The sequence below is a fragment of the Bos taurus genome, chromosome 12, assembly GCF_002263795.3.
Source record: "Bos taurus isolate L1 Dominette 01449 registration number 42190680 breed Hereford chromosome 12, ARS-UCD2.0, whole genome shotgun sequence".
NCBI classification, from domain to species: domain Eukaryota; kingdom Metazoa; phylum Chordata; class Mammalia; order Artiodactyla; family Bovidae; genus Bos; species Bos taurus.
In genome coordinates, this window is record NC_037339.1 from 16,824,196 (window position 1) to 16,849,957 (window position 25,762).

At 42.9% G+C, this 25,762-nt stretch overlaps 1 protein-coding gene across 1 annotated transcript in view; it reads right to left on the bottom strand.

Annotated features, from left to right (window-relative positions):
- HTR2A (5-hydroxytryptamine receptor 2A) overlaps positions 1–17,940 on the bottom strand; it is a 65,866-nt gene extending 47,926 nt beyond the window's left edge. Inside the window, 3 exon segments of the mRNA NM_001001157.1 lie at positions 12,620–12,820; positions 16,357–17,098; positions 17,573–17,940. Of these exon segments, the coding sequence (NP_001001157.1) occupies positions 12,620–12,820; positions 16,357–16,768 (613 nt within the window). The 5' untranslated portion in view covers positions 16,769–17,098; positions 17,573–17,940.
- Positions 17,941–25,762: the final 7,822 nt, after the last annotated feature.

The following is a 25,762-nucleotide window of genomic DNA, read 5'->3' on the forward strand; positions in this document are numbered from 1 at the left end:
AGCAGAACCTTTAGAGGAAATTGATTCAGAGAGAGGGAGATGGGGAGAAGTCAGAGGTTCTGGTGGGAGGGATAGGACGCAGAGACAGAGTGTGGAAGAACTTGGCTATTCTGGGGACGCCCATTTGGAAACTGAAAACTGAAAGTGGAATTAGAAAGTGGGAGTAGAAAAGGAATTGCGCTTGATGGCCCCTTCTTAGGTTGAAAGGGAATAAGATTGTCTGCTCAGAGCATGGTACCCAGGGTTTATAAGACTTTAATAGGAAAAAGATTTGAATACATCCACTAAAGATAAACCAAAGGACTGAAAACAGTGAGAGTCCAGGCAGGTGTGGAGGCCACGGGTGGGTGGTGCCCGATTCACAGAGTGTAATTTTCTCCAGCAACAGTAAAGGGTTGGGTGTCCAGGGCTGGGGTTTTGTCAGGCCACTGGAGGAAGAAGTACCAGGGCACCACGGTTGAGAGTGATAACAAGTTGATCAGATGATCTGTTACCCTTTCTGACTTAGTGAAGATTTCCTACCTGCTGGCCCAAAAGGAAATGATAGATGTGGAGGAAGCAGATGCTTCCATAGCTTGCAAGCTCCTGATGCAGCCCAAGGGCAGGAGGGGGCAATCTATGGATACTAGTTCTCTGCTGTAAGTGCCCAGAAGCTATAAATGTCCCAGTCCTGTGCCCCCTCCTGTAACTCTTCCACCTTAGAAGAATGATGAGCAAAAAGCCAAGAAATTCAGTCTACAATGAAGGTCCAGTCCATAAAGGATAAAAGTGTTTCTTTTTCATTGGATCATTTCTGAATTTTCCCCACCACTTTCCAGTGGCCATGGAGAAGGCATGCTACCGAATGCTGTTTTATTCAGTACATAGTCCCATGGCTACAGCTAGAATCTGCCATGCATACAGAAGTCGGTTGTCACTCTGGCAGGCTCTAAACAACTCAGGCCATTAAACCTCCTCTTATCTATGGAGGGCAGTGTGCTAAAGGACAACCAAGGACATGTCTTCTAAGAGCCCAGTCTTTTTGTGATGTGACATTCTAACAAATTGATCGTGTGATCTGCTATTGTTCCTGACTTAGTGAAGATTCCTACCTGCTGACCCCAAAGGGAAGGATCGATTTGGAGGAAGTATATGAGAAGTACAAGATGAGGTGGTCTGCTGGGGGAGATGTCATTGAATTCTCGCACCTGTGTCTGGAAAGGGAAAAGGGTGCTTCACTCGGGGGTCAAGAGAAGGAGATGGACAGTGTGGTGGCCCTGCAGAGGCTTTGTTTCAGGGCAGAGACAGTGTGGCAGGCTCCTTGGCAGCTCTCTGGTGCTGTAGCACCCTAAGGAAGGATGGCAGCCCCTTTGGGCTGTGGGCATCGCTGCTCCTGGACACCAACCCACTCACCTGCAGGCTGGGGCAGCTCCCAGAGCTTCCTTGTGGATCTCTGATGTGCTAATGCATTGAGGCCGGGGGTAAAAAGAGGGGAGGCGATCTTACTGCACCCAGGAGAGAAATCAGAAGACAGAGAAAACTGAGGGAAAGGCGAATTAGACGAATTATTCAGCACTTTCCTTTTGTATTGGGTTGGCCAAAAAATTCATTTGGGTTAACATCGCATGGAAAATCTTGAATGAACTTCTTGGCCAGCCTAGTGTCTTGGTAGATGCTCACCTACAATGTGATCTCTACTCAGTGGGAGAGAGAGCAGGTAATCCAAGTCCTTCCTGTCCTGTTGTGTGGTGAGTCTCTGAAACCCAGTTCCTAGGCTGATTCCTGGCAGCAAGGGGCTTGGGCATAAACCTATAAGGTCTCAGAGGAGAGAACCCCAAGTGGGCTCCCCAGGTACATCTGCTTCTGACAGCAGAGCTAGGGGTGTACCCCACTAAGAAGGCCAACAGAACACCATCTGGTTTTGAGCCTATTTTATTCTGCTGATGTATTTTGTATTTTTCCAAGCTTTTCCCCACCCCCAGAAGACATGGTGTGATAGGAAAACTCAACATACATGTTTCACTATCATTCCTTTTGGACCTAAATACACATAGTTTTTAAAACCTAAGTGCTAACATTTTTGGTAGTTACCTGTATGTACGTTCATCTAATTCCAAAGGGAATTTGAGGCTGTTTATGAACACACACTAAACAAGACCAGAGGTATACAGATATGCCAGCAAAAAGGTCTAGAAAAATGATTTACAAAATTGTATGCAGCTCTAATAAAATTTTATTTTCTGGGACTTAGACAGAAGCTGATTTCTAATAAAAACTGAGACTCAAAAAAAGCAAGTGAAAATTTTAGTCAGGAAAACTCTGAAAAAGAGCAATGAGGGAATATTAGTTTTAAGAGATAATAAAGGCCATATGTCATCTCACCAGTTAAAAGTATGCTGTAAGTGAATGAACAGACTGGTCAACAGAACATAAAGTTCAGAAATAAACCCAAATATACATATATGAGAACTGAGTATATGATAAAAGTGGCATATCAAATCAAAGGCCAAATAAGTGGTACAATAAGTCGCTAGTATAAAAAAGCAATGTAGAAATAATAAAATTAAGCCACAGGTTAAATTCTAATTGGATCAAAGGCTTAAATGTATAAAACAAAGCCATAGAAATAATGGAAGACAATATGGAGTAATTCCTCTTATAACTTTGTAGTGGGAAAAGTAATTTTAGTAACACTTCAAAATTCAGAAGCCGTAAAGGAGAAAAGAACATCTATAAATAAAATCATATGTGTAAGTATGTGAGGGGAAAAAAACCACCATAAGTAATGGCAAGTGACAACCTATTGGGAATATATAGATACATTGTGAAAACATGGACAAACAGCTAATTCTCTTATTTTGTGTTAGGAAAAGTCCAAGAACCTTACAGGAAGGAGTTCAAAGGATGCTGTAAGCTTTTAACATGAGACAAATGCTGTATTTATTCAATTAGTAAAGCAACCTCACGATGTAGGTACTGTTACTGTCATTTACTCACCAGGAGCCGAAGGTGCGGGGAGGCTGAGTAACTTGCCCAAGGCTACACGGCTTACAGGGGACACACTCAGATAGTTGGCTCCAGACTTTTTGCTCATAACCACCAAGTTCTACAGTCAAAACTACAGGCAGCCAACCACAGCAAACAATATAAATTTGCTCAAAACATAAAAAGATGCTCAAATACTATATAATCAGATAAATATAAATTAAAACTGTAGTGAGACGTAGCATTTTCATTGTCCCTCAAAGCTGCTTCATTCATCTACATTATCTAGGAAGGTAAGTTTTGGCCTGCCTGAAGGCATGAGGTTGGATCCAAGGACCTAAACATTTAGTCTAGGATCCTGTATGTGGTGTCCCGGTTTGTGAAGGCGAAGGACTGAATAAATGGACACAGCTTGTCTCTTCTATTATAAAAGTAATTGTGCATAAAATACAAGGTCATGCTTAGCCTTGATGGAGGAAAAAAAATCTTATTTACACTCATGATACTTCAAAATTACTCATGAGCTGCAAATACAATTCTAAAATGAAATAAGTTCAAGAAAAAAAATTAAGTTGGTGTCTTTACTTGCTTGTCAGGATATGACAATGTGAAAATAGTCATTTTCACATTTTCTATCTGATATATACTTTTACCTGCTAAAGACAGTCAGGGAATAAACAGCATCTATTTTCTTTTCTCATACAGCATTAGCAAGGCAATCATCATGAGGAAGAGGTCTGCTCATTTTATATATTGTAGTTGAAGTCACGGTTCCCTCTGATCAAGGGAATTGGGTTTATAAAGGCAAAATGAAATTCAGAGAAGCTCAGGATCATTCTTAATCTAATGCTTCAATCTTGACTGTCATCACTTCTTTACTCAGAGAAACTCACACATAGAAAATGGAATCAATTTGTAATTATGTTCATTGTTCCTCAGAGTTAGATAGAGGTCTTGGCAAAAGTAAACTGACCAAGCTGGTCACTGTAAGGAGCTGGGGAGAAGCAGCCAATCTCAGAGATACTTAGAGCAAGAAAACCTGAGTCATCTCTGATGTGGTTACCAAGCTTGCCATCTGTTAGATCCTTGCAAACTTTGAGTGTCAGCATAGGAAATGGCAACCCATTCCAATATTCTTGCCTGGGAAAGGAAGAGAGGAAAGGGATGGCAACCTACTCCGGTGTTTTTGCCTAGGAAATCCCATGGACAGAGGAGCCTGGCAGGCTACAGTCCATGGGGTTGCAAAGAGTTGGACGCGACTTAGCAACTAAACACCACCACCACCTCTCACAGAGCCCTCTCTCCTATGACACAGGTGTAACTGTTTCATATGTGGACATATAGATCAGTGGTCCCCAACTCTTTTGGCACCAGGGATCAGTTTTGTGAAAGGCAGTTTTTCCGTGGACTTGGGGAGGGATGGTTTGGGGATGATTCAAGCACATCACATTACTGTGCATTGTATTTCTATTATTATTACATCGGCTCCACCTCAGAACATCAGGCATTAGATCCTGGAGGTTGGGGACCCCTGATCTAAAACACTTTATCGTCATCATATTTGTGTGAAAAATTGTACAGAACTATGTGAGGGAAAATAAAATAATCCTGCCATTCTTCCTAATTTTACCTTCTTGGCAAGTGTGAAGTCCTTTAATAGTTCCTCAGCGCTATTAATGATATGTAAACATCTCCATGTACTGTTACTATTACCGTACCAGAATGGGTCCAGACCATGCATGCCACCTGCTTTCTGCACTTAACTTCACAGACATTCCTCCAGTTGAATCTCCAATAACCCCAACTCAAGATTTTTAAGAGCTGCAGAATATTCCATAATTTAAAATAATATGTTCATGTAAAGTTTAAAAATAAAATAAAATTGGAAGAATAAAAAAAAAAAAAAAAAAAAAAAGCAAAAAAAAAAAAAAATAAAAATAATATGTTCAACAATGACCTAGCTTTTCTGCTATTCCCTCAAATTGTCTTAGATTCTTACATGTACTTTTGTTTTCCTGTTGAACAGATCCTCTCAAGTGAGGCTGGTGGCCAAATTTTAATAACTTTTGCTAGATGGTTCACGAACAAACAACTCATATTCACACAAACTGAATATGGGTACACAGGGCACCATAGCCAAAACTGCAGTGGGTGTTTTCACTCAATTTTGCCGATCAAATGGGTAAAAAGTGATATTGCATTATTGTTGTAAACTATATTTCCATAACTGTTAAAAAGGCTGAGTGTTTTTCATGAGGTTTGTCCATTTTAACTTAGGTTTCTGTGAATTGCCTGTTCGTATTGTTAATTTTTTCCCTGTTCAATTGCTTGCCTTTTCATTTTTTATCAAAATGTGGGTGCTCTTTGGTCTGTTATCCAGACATTGAAAGTTTGCTTTTGACTTCGTTGATACTGATTTTAGCCATATAAAATGTACTATTTCTCATGTATTAAGCTATGTCTATATTGATCTTTATGGTTTCTGCATTTTTTGACTTGCTTAGAAAGGGTCTATTGTGCCATTAGCTTCATGTCAATGTATGGCAAAACCACCACAATATTGTAAAGTAATTAGCCTCCAATTAAAATAAATAAATAAAATAACGGAAAAATCTATGATTGGGACTCAGGGTGTATGAGGAAATAAAACAATTTAGTGGGGTTACTATGAATTTTACATATATTAATAGTAATAGAAATGTCGGTATAATGATTGTTTGGGATAAGATTACAGGTGGTATTAGTGGTAAAGAATCTGCCTGCCAATGCAGGAGACAGATGCAAGAAATGCAGGTTCGATTCCTGGGTCGGGAAGATCCCCTGGAAGAGGAAATGGCAACCCACTCCAGCATGCTTGCCTGGAAAATTCCACAGGCAGAGTAGCCTGGTGGGCTACTGTCCATGGGGCTGCAAAGAGTTGGACACGACTCAGCTTTTATAATCAAAAAAGGAATGGAAAAGCCAAGAAGAAATTCAAACTAACTGGGACGGGGTGAAAGAAGCAAAACATTTTGCAAGTCAGCAACCATATGAAATGAGGAAGAAAATTCTTACAAAGAAAGGTACATGATGAATGTAAAATGGGAGGAATAAAACCAATTATGTCAGTTGTCACAGTAAGTGTAGGCAGACTGAATTTCATTATCAAAAGGCAGAGTATCAGATTTTTTTTTAAAAGTCCACCTGTAAGTTATCTGTGAAAATAAGTATATTAAACAAAAGAACAAAGATATTAAAAATGAAGGGCTGAGAAAAGATACATTGGAAAGACTCAAACAAGGAGAAGGAGGTACGGTATGCTAGTGTCAAATAAAGCAAAATTCAAGGCCTCAATCCTTGTCTTGGGAGGGGTTGGGAGGTCAAAAATTGGGAGTTAGGGCTGTCAAAGTAGTCAGGGTTTCAGGGGTTATGATCTGGAGCGAAAGGAAGAGGAAAACAGGAATGTAATGGTATGCGCCTCCTTTCCCTTTAAGGCATTTACCAACTTGTTAGAAGGACAGATTGGGAGGAAAAGACATATACACACTACTCGATATAAAACCGACAACCAATAAGGACCTATTGCTACAGCACCGGGAACTCTCTTCATACTCTGCAATGGTCTATATGGGAAAACAATCTCAAAGAGTGGATATACACATAACCATTTCACTTGGCTGCACCGCAGAAACTAACGCAGTATTGTAAATCAATTATGCTCCAGTGAACAACAGAAGGGTTAGCAGCAGCCTTACGGTGCGACGGAGACAAAAACTAGAGTTGAGAGCTCTTAAAAATGGAGACGGAAGTCATGTTCACCTGAGGTCGAGAAGGAATATATCCTAGGTATACGGGTAAAATGAAAATAGACCAGTGCTCACAAAAACTCATCCTAAACCTGGCTGGATTTAGGAGACCTAACCGCTAAAGTTAATGGACCCCTCTCTGAAGAATGACATCAACAACACAGTATGCACATATTTTTTTTCCAGTGTCTATATTTAATAACATTACCAGGCTTAGCAGCTGACAGAACCTAACAGAAAAAGACTCTAGAAAATAGAAATTCCCAGGTGACTCACATACCCAGATACCTGTGATTAATATTTAAGAAAACAGATGAAAACAGTTATTCCAGAGTACTTGCGTGTGTGTGTGTGTGTGCGCGTGCACGCGCGCTGTCGTGTCCGACTCTTTGCGACCCCATGGACTATAGCCCTCCAGGCTCCACTGTCCATAGGATTCTCCAGGCAAGAATACTGGAGTGGGTTGCCATTTCCTGCTCCAGGGGATCTTCCTGACCCAGGGATTGAACCCACATCTCTCGAGTCCGCTGCATTGGCAGGCAGGTGTTTTGTGTTTTTTTTTTAACCACTAGCGCCACCTACAAACTAGAATCTACAAAAAAGAATCGAGTGGGAATTCTAAAAACTAAACATGCTTGTAGCAAATTAAGAATACAAACATGGGCTTAACAGCCAATTAGAAATAGCTGGTGAGGGGATTAACAACCCAGGAGAAGAAAAGTCAGTAAAATGATCCACACTAAAGTATGAACTGAAAAGTGAAAAATGTAGAAAAGCATTTAAGAGTCATGTGTGCATGCTCAATTGTGTCCAACTCTTTGCGGCCCCATGGACTGTAGCCCGCCAGGCTCTTCTGCCCAGGGAATTTTCCAGGTAAGAATACTGGAGTGGGTTGCCATTTCCTCCTCTAGGGGGATCTTCCCAACTCAGAGATCTAACCCATGTGTCTTGCGTCTCCTGTGTTGCAGGACTCTTTACTGCACTGAGCCACCTGGAAAGCCCCTTAAGAGTCATAAACATGAATAAAAGTTCTATCATATGAGAAATTGGAATCTAAGAAGTAAGTGGAGGACGGGAGAGAGAATGGAGCAGAAGCAATATCTGAAAAGATAACGACCAAGATTTCTCCCAAACTGACAAAAGGCATTGAGCTACAAATTTAAGAATCCATACAAACACCACACAGGCTAAGGGCTTCCGTGGTGGCTCAGAGGCTAAAGCGTCTGCCTGGAATGCGGGAGACCCGGGTTCGATCCCTGGGTCAGGAAGATCGCCTGGAGAAGGAAATGGCAACCCACTCCAGTACTCTTGCCTGGAGAATCCCATGGAGTGGGGAGCCTGGTAGGCTACAGTCCATGGGGTTGCAAAGAGTCGGACACGACTGAGCGACTTCACTCACTCACTCAGGACAAGAGCAAAACTAACCCACACTGAGGTATATCATGGTAAAAGTGTTAAAATACAAAGGTAAAAAAATCCTATAGCTGCAAAGGGTGGTAAGAGGTGGTATATTATAAACAAGTCTGACAGCAAAGTTCTTACTAAGAAACAATATAAACTAGAACTTTAGAACATCATCCACAACTTGCTGAAAAAATATAACTCCCAAATTTGAACTCTATAATGAAAAAAAAATATGCTTAAAATGAAGGTGAAATAAAAATGTTTGTTATAAAAACAATAAAGCTGAAATAAACCTATGTGATATTCTGAAAGAAATTCTTCAGGAATTAGGACTATAAACCCAGGCAGAATCACAGAAGTGACAGAAGCAATAAATAGCAACAGAAAGGGTCAATATGTGAAAAACAAATACTAGGCGAACAGAACATTTACGATGACTTACAGGTTTTAAAAAGATAAATAGAAAGTAGCAAAAACAATACAAAGGATGGGGTGAACTGACTTAAATATGCTAAGGTCTTTGAATCATTTAGGAAGTGATAAAGTAGTTGTATTAGCCTCTTTTAGGGGAAAAGTGAATGTTATAATCACTAAAAGGATTTAGAAGATTGAGATAACTAACAGTTCTAGAAATGGGTATAATGAATTGACAATTCTTGATTAGTGCAAAAGAAGGCAAAAATGGAAAGCATCTGGAACATAGGAAAAATGGGAAATAAAATCAAGGTGGTCAATTTAAATCCAAATATATGTGGGTTACATTAAATACAAATAAAACAGTCCAATTAAAAGACAGACTGAATAAAAGAAAAACTTCATATGCTTCTTACAAGCAATGTACTTAATATTTATATATGAAGTCAAAAAGGAGTTTGGCAGTAACAGGATGGAATAGAATATATCTAGAAAATAAGACCCTAGAATACAACCTGGCATAGTTATACTAATTTCAGAAGAAGCAGACTTTAAAGCAAGAAGCATTGCATTTAATGATAATGAATCAATACAAAAGACAAACTTTGCACTCAGCTAATAACCCAAAACAAAGTAGAAAATGTAGATTAAAATGTTTAAAGAGGTTTGTGATATAGTTAAAGATACCATTTTAAAAGCCACCAGGATGAGAAAGATTTAGAATTAAATTCTATATAACCTTTAAAGCACATTCCTACTTAAATATTTCAGGATCTTAAGGGAAAAAAAGAAATCTCCCAAATTTAATAAAGCCACCAAAAGAAACCTTATAAGAATAACAAACCAGCTTCATTTATGAATATATTCCAGGCAAGCAAGAAAAGTTTGATATTCAAATCTGAAAGAAAACTAAATACATCAATAAATTGAAGGGGAAAAACTGAAATCTGTAGATGCTGAAAAGGCTTTAATAGGTAGAAGAAAGCACGTTAGACCACGCACCAAATTTCCAGCCTAAGGATTTAAATGTGCAACAACAAAAATCAGTGGAAATGAAAACATTAAAAAAGTAATTCAGGAGAATATTTATGCTACATTAAAATTCCATGCACAGAGGAGCCCGGTGGGCTACAGTCCATGGGGTCACAGAGAGTCAGACAATTGAGTATGTGCACATCTTCACTAGAACTGACTTTTTTTAAAACCTTTACCGACTCCTCAGCCATATCTCTCACAGATTTCTGGTACAGAGCCTAGGTAACCTCAGGGTTTCTTGTATTTTCTTATCTCCCTTCTCTGACCACATGGTCAGGGACCACAAAACGCGCATCCAAGGACATAGGAGCTATGCAATAAAAGTTTGGCCAAATGGATGAGTGATGGCTCCTGACTGTCTCCTTCACAACTCATTCCAGCCTGCCTGACTCCTGGGGTGATGGCTGGAAGGAGCAGGAAGCAGATTGTGCTTTGGGCAGTAGTAAGAGTGTTGGCTTTCAAATAGAATTGCCCTGGGGGGACTCCTGGTTATGAGCTATGTCATCCTGTGCAACGTCTTTCTCTGCAATTTATCCCCTGTAAGGTGCTTTGAGCGCTACCGTGTCTCTGGTCGCTGTGCAGAAATAGCCCTTATACTACTAGGGCTTCCCAGGCGGCACATGGTAAAGAATCCACCTGCCAGTGCAGGAGATGCAAGAGACACAGGTTTAATTCTTGGTCAAGGAAGATCCCCTGGAGTAGGAAATGGCAACCTGCACCAGTATTCTTGCCTGGGAAATGCCACAGGCAGAGGAGCCTGGTGGGCCATAAGCCCATAGGGTCTCAAAGAGTTGGACACGATTGAGTGACTGAGTACACACACACACACACCAACACCCACACCCACACACACCAGTGAAATCAGTAGCTCCCCAGGGCTTTTACATGCAGCTGAGATTGAGCACCACCAATCCTTCATTCTCTTGATCCCACTAGGATGAGTTCAAGACTGCACAGGCCCAGAAACTGCAAGCATATTTTGGGAGCAACATCTGTTTACTCAGGAAAGAATTTACCAAGTTCAGCAGTGACAGCAGGGTTTGGTGTCGGAAGCTTAGAGTCCTAGCCCTGGCACTAGTTGGAGAGGCGACCCAGGAAGCCACACACTTTCCTCCGCCCTGTTTCCTCAGTCCTTCAGATAAATAAAAAATAAGATCTTCCACTCTGTCTGCTTCAGACTGTATTGTGAAGCTTAAAATGGAGAATAGCTAGGACTTCTAAAAATGCTGAAATCACACCAATGCAGTTTGTTAATGTTCCCATCATGTTTGCTGCCCAGTTGTGTCCGACTTGTTGTGACTCCATGGACTGTAGCCTGCCGGGCTCCTCTGTCCATGGGATTTCCCAGGCAAGAATACTGGAATCAGTTGCCAGGCCCTCCTCCAGGGGATCTGCCCAACCCAGGGATCGAACCCGGGTCTCCTGAGTCTCCACTTCAGGCAGATTCTTTACTGTCTGAGCCACCAGGGGTGATCCCTTAAGTCAATTAAATAAGTTCCCATCATAATCGAGCACAATCTTTGCTATTCACTAGCTTTGGCCATTTTACTTTTTGAACCCATTTCCTCATCCATAAAACGGAGTTACCTCCTCTGCAGATGATGTATTTAACAGCAAGGCAAACCATAGGCCCTGAAAACCACAAAGCTATTCTATTATTGTGCTTGCTATCCCTGTGGTAAAGAATCCACCTGCCAGTGTAGGAGACCCAGGAGACTCAGATTTGATCTCTGGATTGGGACGATCGCCTGGAGAAGGAAAAGACAACCACTCCAGTATTCTTGCCCAGGAAATGTCTTGAGCCTGGCGGGCTATAGTCATGGGACTGCAAAGAGTTGGACATGACTGAGTGACTCAACAATAATTCATTTGCATTTTTCATCATTACAAAACTGTGAGTAGACTCCCACGAGTCCTTGATGGCAAGCCTGCCAACGAATCCATAGTTTCTCATGTGAGCAGACACTGGCAGCTAAGTGGTCCTGGTGGGACTGTGGTTTCCACTTGGCAACTTTAAAACTTAAAAAAAAGACTCCCAGGGAGTCTTTGGTTACGAACCACGCGGGCTGAGGTGATGGGTGCAATTCACTTAGCTGCCTGGGAGCTCTCTCTGGCTTCCACTACCTGGGCTTTTCTGACTATTAGGTGTCTGACAGAAAATCAATACTGGCAACAGGTGAAGGTGTGTAATCAGCCTAAGTGAAGTGGGTTGAAATCCTCTGGCATGTTGTATCATAACAGGATGAGGAAGCTTACGGAGGTGCTGGGTTCTCTTTGACTAAGTCCTGCCACCGTCTGTCATCCTTACCTCCCCCTCTGAGTTACGGTGCCTGGCACCTTTCTCTACCCACAGAAACTGTGCATTCTCCAGTATTGGGCTCTGTTTTCTTACATTGACCACAAATCCAGTGATTATAAATATTGAGGTCTCTGGGAAACTCAAGATTTAGAAATTCAGGCACTTGAATTTTGTGCATTTGAAAGCACAAGATAGGAAAAGTTTTTGAAGATGGCTATAGCACCATTGCTTCCCTGGTGACTCAGTGGTAAAGAATCCACCTGTGATGCAAGAGACGTAGGTTTAATACCTGGGTTGGGAAGATCTCCATGGAAAAGAAAACAGCAAATCACTCCATTATCCTTGCCTGGGAAATCACATGGACAGAAGATCCTGGCAGGCAACAGTCCATGGGGTTGCAAAAGAGTTGGATAGGACTTAGTGCTGAACACATGCATAGCACAGTTATTCTGATTTGAGTCTATCGGTGTACATGTATATTCTTACTTGTGCAAAACAATACAAATTTACGTTGTCAGCCTGTGACATTAACAGATTTTTCTTTCCTAAAGCAAAGCTGAGATTTACTATGCTATAAACATTATCTTGTAGCAAATAGAACGATTGAGGATGTCAGGGTTCAGCGCAAAAACCAACAAACAAAAAACCACAACAGAAGTCTACTTAGAAGGCATGAACTGTCATTTGAAGTGAGAGTCTGAAATACTGTTCCACTTACCCACTGATATCGTCCAAACAGCAATTATTTTCAGAAACGCCTTAGTTCTGGAGTTGAACCGGCTGTGATGGATGGGGTTCTGAATGGCAACATAGCGGTCCAGGGAGATAGCACAGAGATGCATGATGGAGGCCGTGGAGAAGAGCACATCCAGGTAAATCCAAACAGCGCAGAGCTTGCTGGGCAGAGGCCACCGGTACCCTGGGATGCAGAAGGTTAGCATTAGTGAATGACCTGGAGCTTCTCTGGCGTATGAAATTTACCCTGCTTGGATAGTTTTCATCCTGGGAAAAGGCACAGTTAACAGCAAAGGGCAACACAAGATACTTTCAGTACTTCAGAGGAGCCTGATGTCAACTGTACTGAAGTAGAGTAAGACTGCTCTGGTTGAATGCAAGATTTGAAAACTTATAGCTAGAATCATGCTGGTGTGTTGTGAACTCAGGCTGTTGTCTCTTCAGGGTTTCTCTTGTTTCGTCTCCTCTGCCTAACAATACCTACTTTTCTTTTTGTTTTTAATGACTTAGGTTGGGAGTTATGATGTACTTTGGGTTCCTCTATCAAATGGAGAATTCCATGGACAGGGGAGCCTGGTCAAAGAATCCTATAGCTACTTATTTATTGACTTACTTTTTTTCAGACTGTAGGTTTTCTGAGGTTAGGCCACCTCTTAGCCATTATTACAATTGCTCAGTCTTGCACAGTGATGGCATTTAGCAGTCTGCCAAAAATGCTATTGGTGTGAATGAAGAAATGTTTAAAAATCCAGACTGGGCATGTGTGCATGCTAAGTTTCTTCAGTCGTGTCTGGCTCTGGGCGACCCCATGGACTATAGCCCACCAGGCCCCTCTCTCCCTGGGATTCTCCAGGTAAGAATACTGGAATGGATTGCCATGCCCTTCTCCACAGACTGGGTATATGCCTTCATGAAAATGAAGCTTCCCTAATAATGCTTTGGGGATTAAACTCAAACTGCAGGGACGTGAGGTGGGGAAGGAGGAATGAAGATAATGATGAAGAAAAGGATGGTATTCTTCTGAGAACTGTTTCAGGGAAATGATGCTTAAACTTGAAGGAGCCTCAGACTCTCTGAGGTGGTTTCTTAAAATGAGCCACTGGAGCCCACCTCCAGGTGTTCTGATTCTATGCATGTGCAGTGGAGCAGGAAGAATTGCATTTCTAGCAATTTCCCAGCTGGTACCGATGCTACCCGTCCAGGAGCCACACTTGGGCAACCACTACCTAGGGCAGTGGTTCTCACCCGGGGGTGCACATTAGAATCAGTTGGACAGCTTTTCTGGGGGTCCTGATATCCAGGACTCCGGGAGTTGGTGATGGACAGGGAGGCCTGGCATGCTGCGATTCATGGGGTCGCAAAGAGTCGGACACAACTGAGCGACTGATCTGATCTGATCTGATATCTAGGAGGGTGGGTGGAAGTTGGATCTCAACATTAAATTGACTTAAAGCTACCCAAAGGATCCACTGTGAGATGCAGGGCAGGAAGTCACCTGCTATATTAAGAAGATAGGATATGTCTGAGGGACACACAGTCTCCTGTATCTGTTTTAGAGGGAGATCAAATGGCTATAGGAACCTTCATTAGTTTTGATGACAATCTAAGCCGTGGTGTTAGATCTGGACACATGTTAAGAAGGAAAATTATGAAGACCATCTTTCCCCATGCTCTGGACCCACAAAGCTGAACAAACTCTCTATCCACAAACTATCTCTACCAAGATGCCACCACTGATGTTTAGAAAAGTTAAAGTGCAGGAGACAAGTCTGACGTGGAGCCTTTCATGCTACATGCAGAGAGCTTGAGCTCCAAGGAGAGCCCAGTGCCTGGGAGGAAGCCACCCTCTGCCTGGTCGGAACTGATGCTGACCGTGGGAGGAGTTTTCTCTGCAAGGAGGCAGCGGGGGACCGTAGTCTGGGTTTCCGTGGTGGGGATACTGCTACTGCTAAGTCACTTCAGTCGTGTCCGACTCTGTGTGACCCCATAGATGGCAGCGCACCAGGCTCCCCCGTCCCTGAGATTCTCCAGGCAAGAATACTGGAGTGGGTTGCCATTTCCTTCTCCAATGCATGAAAGTGAAAAGTAAAGTCGCTCAGTCGTATCCGACTCTTAGCGACCCCATGGACTGCAGCCCACCAGGCTCCTCCGTCCATGGGATTTTCCAGGCAAGAGTACTGGAGTGGGTTGCCATTGCTTTCTCTAGTGGTGGGGATAAGGAGGGGGCATTTCTGTGGAGTCTGGGGACCAGCCAAAGGAGAGGCACGTCTCTCGATGGGAATCAACTGCGCACAGAGCCGTGGCCACCAGGGGGCGCCGTTGCACCCCGAGCCGGCGGCGCCGGGCTGGACTCGACTTGCTAACCTGGCTGACTGCTGCCAGCCCCACTCGCCGCTCCGGAGTACCTACCCTTCCCCGCCTCTCACTCAGGCTTGGGTTCCCAGATGGGCCCTCTGGGAGTCATCTCCCACTCCTGGAGTTTGCCTTCCACGTGGCAGGGTTTTAGGAAGCGGGAACCTCTCCCGGATGTCTGGGAAATGACAAGCGAATTTAATCAGATCATCCTGGTGTGACATTTTGAGTCGTCAAGCGGGGGCTGGCCTTGCAAGGAGCGCTGTGGACCCTGTGCAAACCCGATGCCCACGCTCCCTTGCTCACCTCCTTCCTCCTCCATACTCCTTGGGGATGGATTGATACACATATTTTAGCTCTTAAGACATAGCCAGAAAAATCCCTTCTAACAATGTCCATAACCTGTTTCTAGCTCTGGGTGACCGGCTGGTGTGCCTGAGTCAGCACTCTCAATATTCTCCCCTCCTCTTCCACTTTTAAAGGGAGGAATCTGGCTGTATTACTCATAATTTGGAAAGAATATCACATTCTGCTTCCCGCTGAAGTCGTCCCAGTGTTTGCTGAATTGCTGAGAGGTTTGACTCTTTCAAACTCCACTGAGAAGAAGCAAGATGAATCTCTTCCCCTGTTTCCCACCCTCCTCCAAACAATTCGGGAGGAGTTTATTCATATGCATTTTTAAAGAGCTGAGGGGTAGAATTCAAATGCACACCTCCAAATTAATGCGGCTTCAGGCAGGGAACAATTAAAATTGGTGTAAGTCATTTATTCTAATGGAGACGCTGCATATTTTAACATTGAACCCACTGCACCACGAATGTTCTCTCTGTAAATATTCCAAGGGAACTGGGAAGGTTTTACCACTCCATTAGAAGTGCTGAAAGCAGTGTGACCAAGATCAAACTGGCCTGTCTTGAAGGCTGGGATATTTGGTTGGGAATATAAAGGCTTGAAAACCAAATGGATTCAGATATGACAGATGCTCTTGCTCTAGGACTGTCTTGCTGCTGCTACTGCTACTGCTAAGTTGCTTCAGTTGTATCTGATTCTGTGCGACCCCATCCCTGGGATTCTCCAGGCAAGAATACAGGAGTAAAACATATGTGCTTTTAAGCACAATGCTTTATCTCCCTACGTAAACTGTATATGTTTCAAAGCACAAAACTCTCCAATGATCACAGTGTACAGGTTGTCTGATCTTTTAAAATGTGATCTCATTTTAAAATTTAAGTAGTGTAACATGGTAGCCCCTCCTCCATAAACAAAGCCTTACGCTTAGTTGGTCCCCTGAGCCCGGACTCATCTGCTAATGACATGCACGCGTTTTGTTACCCATGTGGGTACAGCTAGGAAGCAAATGCCACTCACCATAGAGGATGGTTAACGTGGACACGGGCATGACCAGGAAACCCAGCAGCATATCAGCTATGGCGAGTGACATCAGGAAATAGTTGGTGGCATTCTGCAGCTTTTTCTCTAGGGACACTGCCATGATGACGAGTATGTTTCCGGCAATGGTTAGTATAATCACTACCGCTGTCAACAGAGCAGACCAGTTCTTTTCCTGGAGATGAAGTAAGGAGAAGCAGGGTGGTGAGAGACAGCCCTCACAGGAAAGGTTGGTTCGATTTTCTGAGTCCACGGTCCAGTTAAATGCATTCGAAGTGTTACCTTCTCCGGAGTTAAAGTCAGTACTGTAGAGCCTTGTGTCAGCATGTAATTGCATTAAGGAGTTCGTAGTTGAGCTCAAAGAAGTGTTTTCTTCACAGAGAATATCCATTTCTAAGCCGGAACTTGTAGCAGATGAAGTGTAAGAAAAACCTTACCGGTTACAGGCTCTGGTCACCATTCAGCTTTATGTCCCCAAGCTCTGTCACAATGAGGCTGGCGTATGTGCTGGGCTCCATCGGTTGGCTTTTCTTCTTCCATTATTACAATAGTAGCTAAAGAACTGCGGTGGCTTCTTTATAGTGCTTTCCTTCACAGTTTCAGAAGAATCCTCTGTCTAGCTTCTTTTCTTTTTTCTCTCCAAAGTAAGATCAGAAAAGCAGCATGAACTTTTAAGAGAGAGGTTGCTCAGTTTTGAGGAGTCAGGGATAAAAATGTGATCCTGGCCAAAAAAAAGAGAAAAGTTTTGTTAACTACCAGGACTGTCATTTAGCTCTATCTCATTCCATTGGTTACACTGATCATACTAGTTTAGCCACAGCAGCATTAACATAGCATTCGATCCCAAACAGTGGGGCTTCAGGCAGCCTACAGTACCGGCAGGCTATTAAAAACACATCCAGGGTTAACCCCATAGTAAGTATAGTGGTACTTCGGGTTATAGTTGTCAGTCTTGGGTTGCATTGCCCCGGCTGCCTTCAGGAATTTCAGCTTGTATTCTGTGGCTTAGTTAATCAAAGAAAAGGGGAAAGAAAAAAAAAAAAAGTCTTAAGGATCATCAACTTTCCACACTGGGAATTCTCATCGAAACAATTCCATGGCGGCCAAGCAGCCTTTCAAGCCAGAAAGGCTTGAAAGAAAGAAAGAAAACGACACAACCGTAAAATACAGCAAGCCGGAGAACACGGCAACTTACACGGGTCCTCAGGGTCCGCCCGGGAGACACGCTTGGCTCATCTGTGACTCTCTGCATCTCTCCTGGTGATCAAGCCGGCAGAGAGAGCCCCTTCTCCCCGAGCGGCCACTGCCAGCATCATAGTAATTCGATTTCTGTTTTGCTGACTTCAAAACTGTCTGGGAGAGTCGAGCCAGTGCCAGCGTTGCCAGGTCCGCGGCGGCTCCCTCTGCCCCCGCCCGGCTGGGTGCTCCCTCCCTTCCGCGGGGCTCGCCGGGCCGGGCGCGCGGAGACATGGTCCCCGGCCCCACTCGGAGCCGAGCGGACCGCGTCGCGGGCTACCAGTGGGCAGAGCCGCTCGCTCCAGGGACTCCCGCTTCCCCGGCAAGGGACTTGCTCCCCACCGCCGCCTGGTTCACTCCGGCAGCCCTCCCTCTGTCTATGTCATAAACTGCAAGGTAGCAACAGTCAGGGAGGGCGGACCAGAAGGGCTGTTTTTTTTTTCCCCCCATTTGCTACATATTAACAGTGGGAAGTTTTCTTTTTCTTCTTTTTTTTTTTTTTTAATTTTAAAGAGAGAAACGGGAGAAATCGCCTTTGGTACAGATTCCTAAGGCAGGTAAGCCTCACTGTAATACTGTTTAGGGTGAAGGGTGAAGAGAGAATGTAAATAAAGGCGGAGAATGGTATTTCCTCGGAGCGCTGGTGTTTCCAGGCAGAGAGCTTATTCCTGAAGTGGCATTACTGACATCCGTGATTTGGGCTCAGAATGGCTAGCAGATTTTTGGTAATAACGCTGAGAAGCTCTTAGTACTATTTTTTTTTCTTCAAATTTTTAAACACACCATTCAACTAGCTTATTTTCTTCAGCAGAAATATACCCCCTAGAAGTAATCCAATACCTCACACAGGGAAGAGAATAAGTTTTTCCAGAGATAACACTAACGAATCACCTTTACTTGTAAGAAAGCCCCTTCTCAGATTTTTAAAGAAGGCAGATATGTCAGGAATCTCTGTCTATGTATCTTAGTTTTACAGATGGGAAAATGGATTCTTTCCTGAATAGTTGAGGTTTTCTAGGTTTCTGTTCATCTTTTTATTCTTTACGTTTTTCTTAGCCAAATACACCTCCTCTCTCATTCCTTCATGTTTTTGGCCAAAACTGTACCTTCACGGTGGCTTTGCCTCAGATATTTAGTTGTCCAGCAGGCCCTTTTATCTCTAGCTTGGGAGATGTTGGCCTGAGCATCTTAATCTCCCCTCTCCCATTCTGCCCCCACCTTTTCCTGCTTATTTCCATCCTTCCACTTGGTTAAAGAATCACTGTCTCTCAGACAGCTGGCTATTTTCCACATCTCTTCCCTCCTTTTCACTGCCTGATCTTAAGAAGTCTCCAGGGCCACCTCTGTGTACACATTTCTCAAATCTCTTCTCCAGCCTACAACCCTCACTTCTTTGATTAAAGGCTGTATCATATTCTCCTGGGCTTCCCTGGTGGCTCAGACAGTAAAGAGTCTGCCTGCAATGCGGGAGACTGGGGTTCGATACTTGGGTGGGGAAGAGTCCCTGGAGAAGGAAATGGCAACCCACTCCAGTATTCTTGCCTGGAGAATCCCATGGACAGCGGAGCCTGGCGGGCCACAGTCTGTGGGGTCTCAGACAGTCAGACAGGACTGAGCAATGAACACTTTCACTTTTTCATTGTCTCCTGGGCTGGAGCAGGAATCCACCCCCTCTGCCTCCCTGTCTTCCTCCGACTCCTCTGCTTCCCTTGTAGGGATGGGGTGGGGTGGGGGGTGATTGCCACATATTGTAGAGCCAGCTATGGAGAGAGCATGGGCTTTTGAATCAGAGTTCCCCAGGTTTGAACCACAGCTCTGTTACTCACAAGGAGTAGAACCCCAGACAGTCAAGCTGCTTCATTTTCATTTAGTAAAACTAAAATGTGATAAGGAGTAGAAATGTTTAGCCTATGTTTTTAATTCTTATTAGTATTCTTACTGATATTACTTTGTGCCAACATTCCTTCCGTCTCCGTAGGGCACGTGGCTCCTGTCTTTGTCCATCCCCCACTGCTCCCACTTTTCAGGCTGGGTCTTTTGTTCACCTCCCACCAGCAGCCTACATGCAGATGAATTTGTCAATTTCTGATGATTTTTAAGCATTTTTACTCTAGTTCACCGTGTCTGGAATACTCCCCCACCACTTTTGTGTCCATTTCGCAAATTGCTACTCAGCTTTCAAGGCTCAGTTCCAATGTTATGTCCTCTGAATCCCAGGCCAACCGTTACCGCCTGTGTGATGTGGGTGAAGTTACTAACCTCTCTGTGCTGTGACTTCCTCATCTGTAAATAGGACGTAATAATAACACCTACCTCCGAGGATTGATTTGAGGGTTAAGATTCGTGTATTTGCCTGGAACATTTTACACCCTCAGTAAAGGTTAGTTGCTGTTGTTACTATTGTTGTTTAGCTTACTGTTAGAAAGCTTTCCATGCATTTTTTCCATGGAGGCAGAGACTACAACACCTTCTATTTGAATGTGTCTCACATTGCATGCAAGCGCTGGAAGGGCAAAGACTATGTTTTTATTATTCATGGTATATATAGTTGGTTCTTAGATGTATTTGTGGAATGAATGAATGATTTATAGTCACTTGTTCACATGTCTGTCGTCTTTATTAGATGGTGAGCTTCTTATTCATCTCTGTACCTTCAGTACCAAACACAATGTCCCCTAATGGGATGTCCTTGGTAGATGCATTGTTAAGGAATAAATGAACTGATTCAGGGAGAAAATTCTAACTCCTTTTTCATTGTTTTATCCAACGGGATACTAAATTAATTTTATTTATAAAAGGCAAAGGAAGCAACAAGGTCCTACTGTGTAGCATAAGGAACTATATTTAATATCATATAATAAACCATGATGGAAAATAATATGAAAGAGAATATATATTTACATACATACATATGTATATATTATATATGTATGTATATATGTATATGTATGCATATGTGTCTATATATAACTGAATCACTTTGCTGTACACCAGAAACTAACACAACATTGTAAGTCAATTATATATCAATTTAAAAATTAAAGTATAAAATTGAATCACTTTGAAAATCACAAATGAAAAGAAAGGCAAAGGAGAATATATTAAAAAAAGAAACACTTTAGTGTTGGAAAGTGACTCTAAAGCTTTTTGATGCTAAATCTTGTTATATTGAGTGCTGTGTTATCAGTCTTAAAGCTCATGTTCTCAGACCATTATTCTACCTGAAAAAAGCTGGGCTTCCAGTCATGGTAAAGGTAGTCGTGTGAGTTTCTTGATATATAGTTTATATTATGAGGGAATTCTATTAGTAACCATCTGAGATAATTTGTAGTTTTTATTGCAGTTTCATGAAATCTTTTAAGGACCAAACAATATGGGCAAAATCTCAATCCTTGGCTCCTGGTACTTAAATAGAGCTTGTTTATTAATAGCGTGAGAATTAGACTTGGTCAGGATGGTTTCTTGCAGATCAGACACCCCTTTGGGCCTGGTGAAAAGGGTGTGCCCTGGCTGCTGTTGTGGACACTGTGGTGGGACTCATTTCTCCCTTCAGGGCTAAGGCTCTCACTCTATCTGCTGCCGGAAGTGTTGGCAGCTGTCAGCTCTCAGCTGATCCCTCCCCTCTTCCAGAGTGCCCCACCTTTGTGGTGGTTACATCACAGTTAAAGTCCTCCCCCTGTCTGGCCCTGCTTCCCTACAGCTGTTGGTCTGGAGCTTTCCCTAGTGAATCTACACACAAGTGTTCCTGAGGAGCCCAAGCTAAGACTTCCAATTTTAAACTTGCGTTTCAGCGCCTTTATGCCACTTAAGGAAGACTTGCATGTTTTACAGAGACAGAAAGATAATTATTGACTATATGGATGAGTGCTTTCTTGCTACTAACTTGGAGTTCTTCAATAGATACAGACGGTAAAGCGTCTGCCTGCAATGCGGGAGACCTGGGTTTAATTCCTGGGTCGGGAAGATCCCCTGGAGAAGGAAATGGCAATCCACTCCAGCACTCTTGCCTGGAAAATCCCATGGACAGAGGAGCCTGATAGGCTACAGTCCATGGGGTCGCAAAGAGTCGGACACGACTGAGGGACTTCACTTTCACTGTCACTTAGGTAGTAGAGATAGGGTTTACTGTCTAATTATTGCCAGAAGGAATTGGGAGGTCACTAATATAAAAATGAAATTTATTATTTTGGGCAGAGGTACTCCAGTACTTAATTGGACTTTCTCTAAGTGTGCGTTTTGCAACTAGTTTATTCTGGGGGATTCACTAAAAAACGTTGATTTTTATGTTTTCAATGACTGACATTGTATTCATGGCCCTTGTGTGAATTTTTCCAGGCTAAAGTTACTGGGTTCTGAAATATTCATGCCTTATAAATGTTAATATATGTAAGAAAAAATAAAGTTCTTTGAGCAGTTGAGTCTGGAACATGCAGTATCCTGTAGCCTCATCTTAGGACTTTACAGTGCACGTGCTAAGTCGCTTCAGTTGGGTCTGACTCTTTGCAAGTCCATGGACTGTAGCCCACAAGGCTCCTCTGTCCATGGGATTCTCCAGGCAGGGATACTGGAGTGGGTTGCCCTTTTCTCCTCCAGGGAATCTTCCTGACCCAGGGATTGAACCTGGGTCTCCCACATTGCAGGCAAATTCTTTACCACTGAGCAGTGCACAGAAGCGTGTTAAGGGCTCTGAGAGATCCTGCTGTGAAGGCATTTGTTTTCTGTTTTTCCCACTCCCCTTCCAGCCCCCAGAGTACTCACTGCAGGAAACCTCTATGTGTTTAAATCACATTATATTTTGCGTTCATTCAATTGTTAAGATCTGAAATGGTTTAATGCATTTTGATAAATATATACCTTCATGTAACCGTTACTCAAATCAAGATCTCTACCGTTCCCACCATGGTGCAACTTCCCTTTTTTGGACCTTCATTTAAATGGAAGCATGTAGTACGTGCTCATTTGGCGTCTGTCTTATTTTGCTTAATAGCATGACTGTAAGAGTCATTCATATTGCTGTGCAAGTATACTGATTTTTTTCTTTTTAGTAGATTGCAATCTGGGAAACTTAAATGGCCGGGATGTCTGGGGTAGTCACTCATTTTTATTCAAAGAAGCATAGACTAACTAGCTCCTTCTTTTGTCTGTCCTTTTATGCTTTATTTTTAAAGACAGCGGCCGCTTTAACCTCCACTTAGTTGTATCTGATTTTGTGCTGAATTGGCAGCATAGAATTTATTTATTCCATGTTCTTTCTTCAGAATATGCCCCTGAGATTTCTATTACTCAAATCTTACTAATCGTCTAAGAATGAGAAGAAAAAAAATATTCACAGATTTCCCAAGTGGTGTGTAATCAGTCCATCATTTCCTTTGGATGTTCCAGTTTTGAGGTTTGGAACAAGCCAGGCCCCCTGACCACTGCACGCTTGGAAAGCAGGGTCCTGTGTTGCCTTCTGTTAATGCCACTGGCATGTGTGAAAAGAAACCACTACTTGAAATGAGCTAATGACCCTGTCGTCTGTCTTTTCAGTTTGCCAACACGGGTGTCTAGTTTTAATAATACTCATTAATTTCACAGATAAAAAGTAAGTGCTGTGTCAGACAGTTTGAGGAGCTAGTACTGTGAAGATGGACAGTATTTCTGCCTTAATTCATTTGCTTAAGGAGTTTTTGGTGGTGGTAAGCATAAGTATGGAGTTGAGGTATAAGCTTGGCTGTCCGTGATATGTTGATGGTACCTGAAGTCTGAAGCTTGGTGAGATCGGCCAGAGAGTGAATGGGATTATGAAAGCAGAGAGGTCTGAGGGCTGAGCCCTGGATTACTCCAGTCAGGGAGGTGTAGAGGGACAGTCAAGAGGGCTGCATTTTTGTTGGAGAGTCTAGGGGAGCTTAGATCTAATCTTATTTTCCAGTTTCTAGAGGACATCTGTGCTCCTTGGCTTCTGTAGCCCCTTCTTCCATCTTTAAAGCTAGAGGCTAGAAGGTGATTTCTTCTCATGCTGTCACCACCCTGGTTCTCTGAAGCTGAGAAAGAGTCTCCATGTTTAAGGGTTTGTATGATTAGATTGGGCTCACCTAGACAAATGCAGACTACTCTCCCCATCTCAAGGCCCTTAGCCTTAAACACACCTGTGAAGTTGTGCTTACCATTTTAAGGTACCATAGTTACAGGTTTGGAGGACTGAGACATGGGCATCTTTGGGGATCATTACTCAACCCACATCACAGTACTTTAAAGAGCAAAGGTTATGACAGAGAAGAACAGAAGCCTTGGACCAAGCATGCCAACATTTATACTCTAAATCTTAAGGGTTTGAAGGATTCAAGCAAACAAAAAAACCCCTTTGAGAAGTGGTAAGACGAGCAGGTGGAAAAGGCGGAGTGGCAACTCACTCCAGTGTTCTTGCCTGGAAAATCCCATGGATGGAGGAGCCTGGTAGGCTGCAGTCCATGGGGTCGCTAAGAGTCGGGCATGACTGAACAACTTCACTTTCACTTTTCACTTTCATGCATTGGAGAAGGAAATGGCAACTCCAGTGTTCTTGCCTGGAGAATCCCAAGGATGGGGGAGCCTGGTGGGGTGCCGTCTATGGGGTTGCACAGAGTCGGACACGACTGAAGCGACTTAGCAGCAGTAGCAGCAGCAAGACAAGCAGGAGAGTCCCATGTCATAGAATCCAACAGAGGAAAGTGTCTCAAGAAAAAGAAAAAGGCCAACTCTTAACTCTACTCGTATATAAAATAAAAATGAAAAAAAAAAAGAGGCCAACTGAGAAGTGTACCATCTTGAGATGCCTGTTTAGATGAAAGCATTGAGGAATCCATTGATTTTGGCAACACAGGTTGGTTGGTGACCTTACTAAGAAATAAGAACAGTTTCACTGAAAATGTTAAAGTATACAAGAACGATGTGGTGAGTGGATTTTGTCCTGAGAGTGTGAGGTGGAAGGATATAAATAGTAAGTTACATAATGTCTACAAGTGATAGGTGTTAGAAGAAAATAAAGCCTGGGATAGGGACTGGAGTAGATTTGTAATGGTAGGTGGTCAGAGAAGGCTTTATGGGAAGCTTGTATTTGATCAATGACTTGAAATAGAATGATTCGGGCATATATATGGGGAGTGGGTGAAGAATGTTTAGCAAGTTTTTCTCCAAGTGAAGACCTTGAGGTGCTGGGGCAAGCCTGGGATGGGTGAGAAAAAACAAGGAGGCCGGTGTGGCTAGAATAGCATGAGTGGGCTGGGAGTTCTGTGGAGAACCTTACACAGGCCAGAGAAAGGATTTGGCTCATCCTTTAGTGACATGGGAAGCCATTTGATGTGGGTGGGAGTATGCCATGCTCTTAGATACATTTAAATTGATCACTCTGGCTGCTTTGGGAACAGAATAAGGTGAGGGCTAGGTAGTGGGTAGGAGGGAAGCAGGATGTCCATTTCACGTGAGAGGATGGCGGCTTGGACTAGGGTAGTAGTAATGGGTTTGTGAGAAATGGTCAGATTCTGTGTATATTTTGATGACAGTGTCAAGAGTACTTGTTGATGGATAGATAGGATATGGCATATGAGAAAGAGAGGTTACTAGGTTTTTTAGATCTGGATAGCTGGAAGGATGGAATTGCCCTTCATTGAAGTGCCTCAAGGGAGAGCAAGTTTTGGGTGAATATCAAATCAGTTTTGGACGTGTTAAACTTAAGATGTCTTGTGACCAACAAGTGACTATGCTGTATACAAGGGTCCAGATATACAAGGCTACAATGTAAATTAGGAAATTGTCAGTGTATGGATGATGTTGAAAGACATGAAATAGGGTGAGATTTTCCAAACATCTGAGCAGACAAAGAAGCAGTTGGACAGCTGAATCCAGGGATACCTCAATGTTTAGAGGTGAGTAAGAACCAGTCAGGGAAGCTACGGTGTAGGCATGGTGAGGAAGGAGGAAAAACAGAAATATTCTCTTCGCTTAGTCTTAGAAGCCAAGGGAAGGAGATATTTCAGGGAGGAGAGAAGGCAAAGGAAAGAGCATTTAGCTTTAAGAGTCATATAGTTGAAGAGCATTTCATTACGTGGGAAGTTATTCATGTGTCAAATAAGAGCAGGATAAAAATTCCATAGAGTGTGACCTCAGCCTTAAAAAACACGTATGCATGATC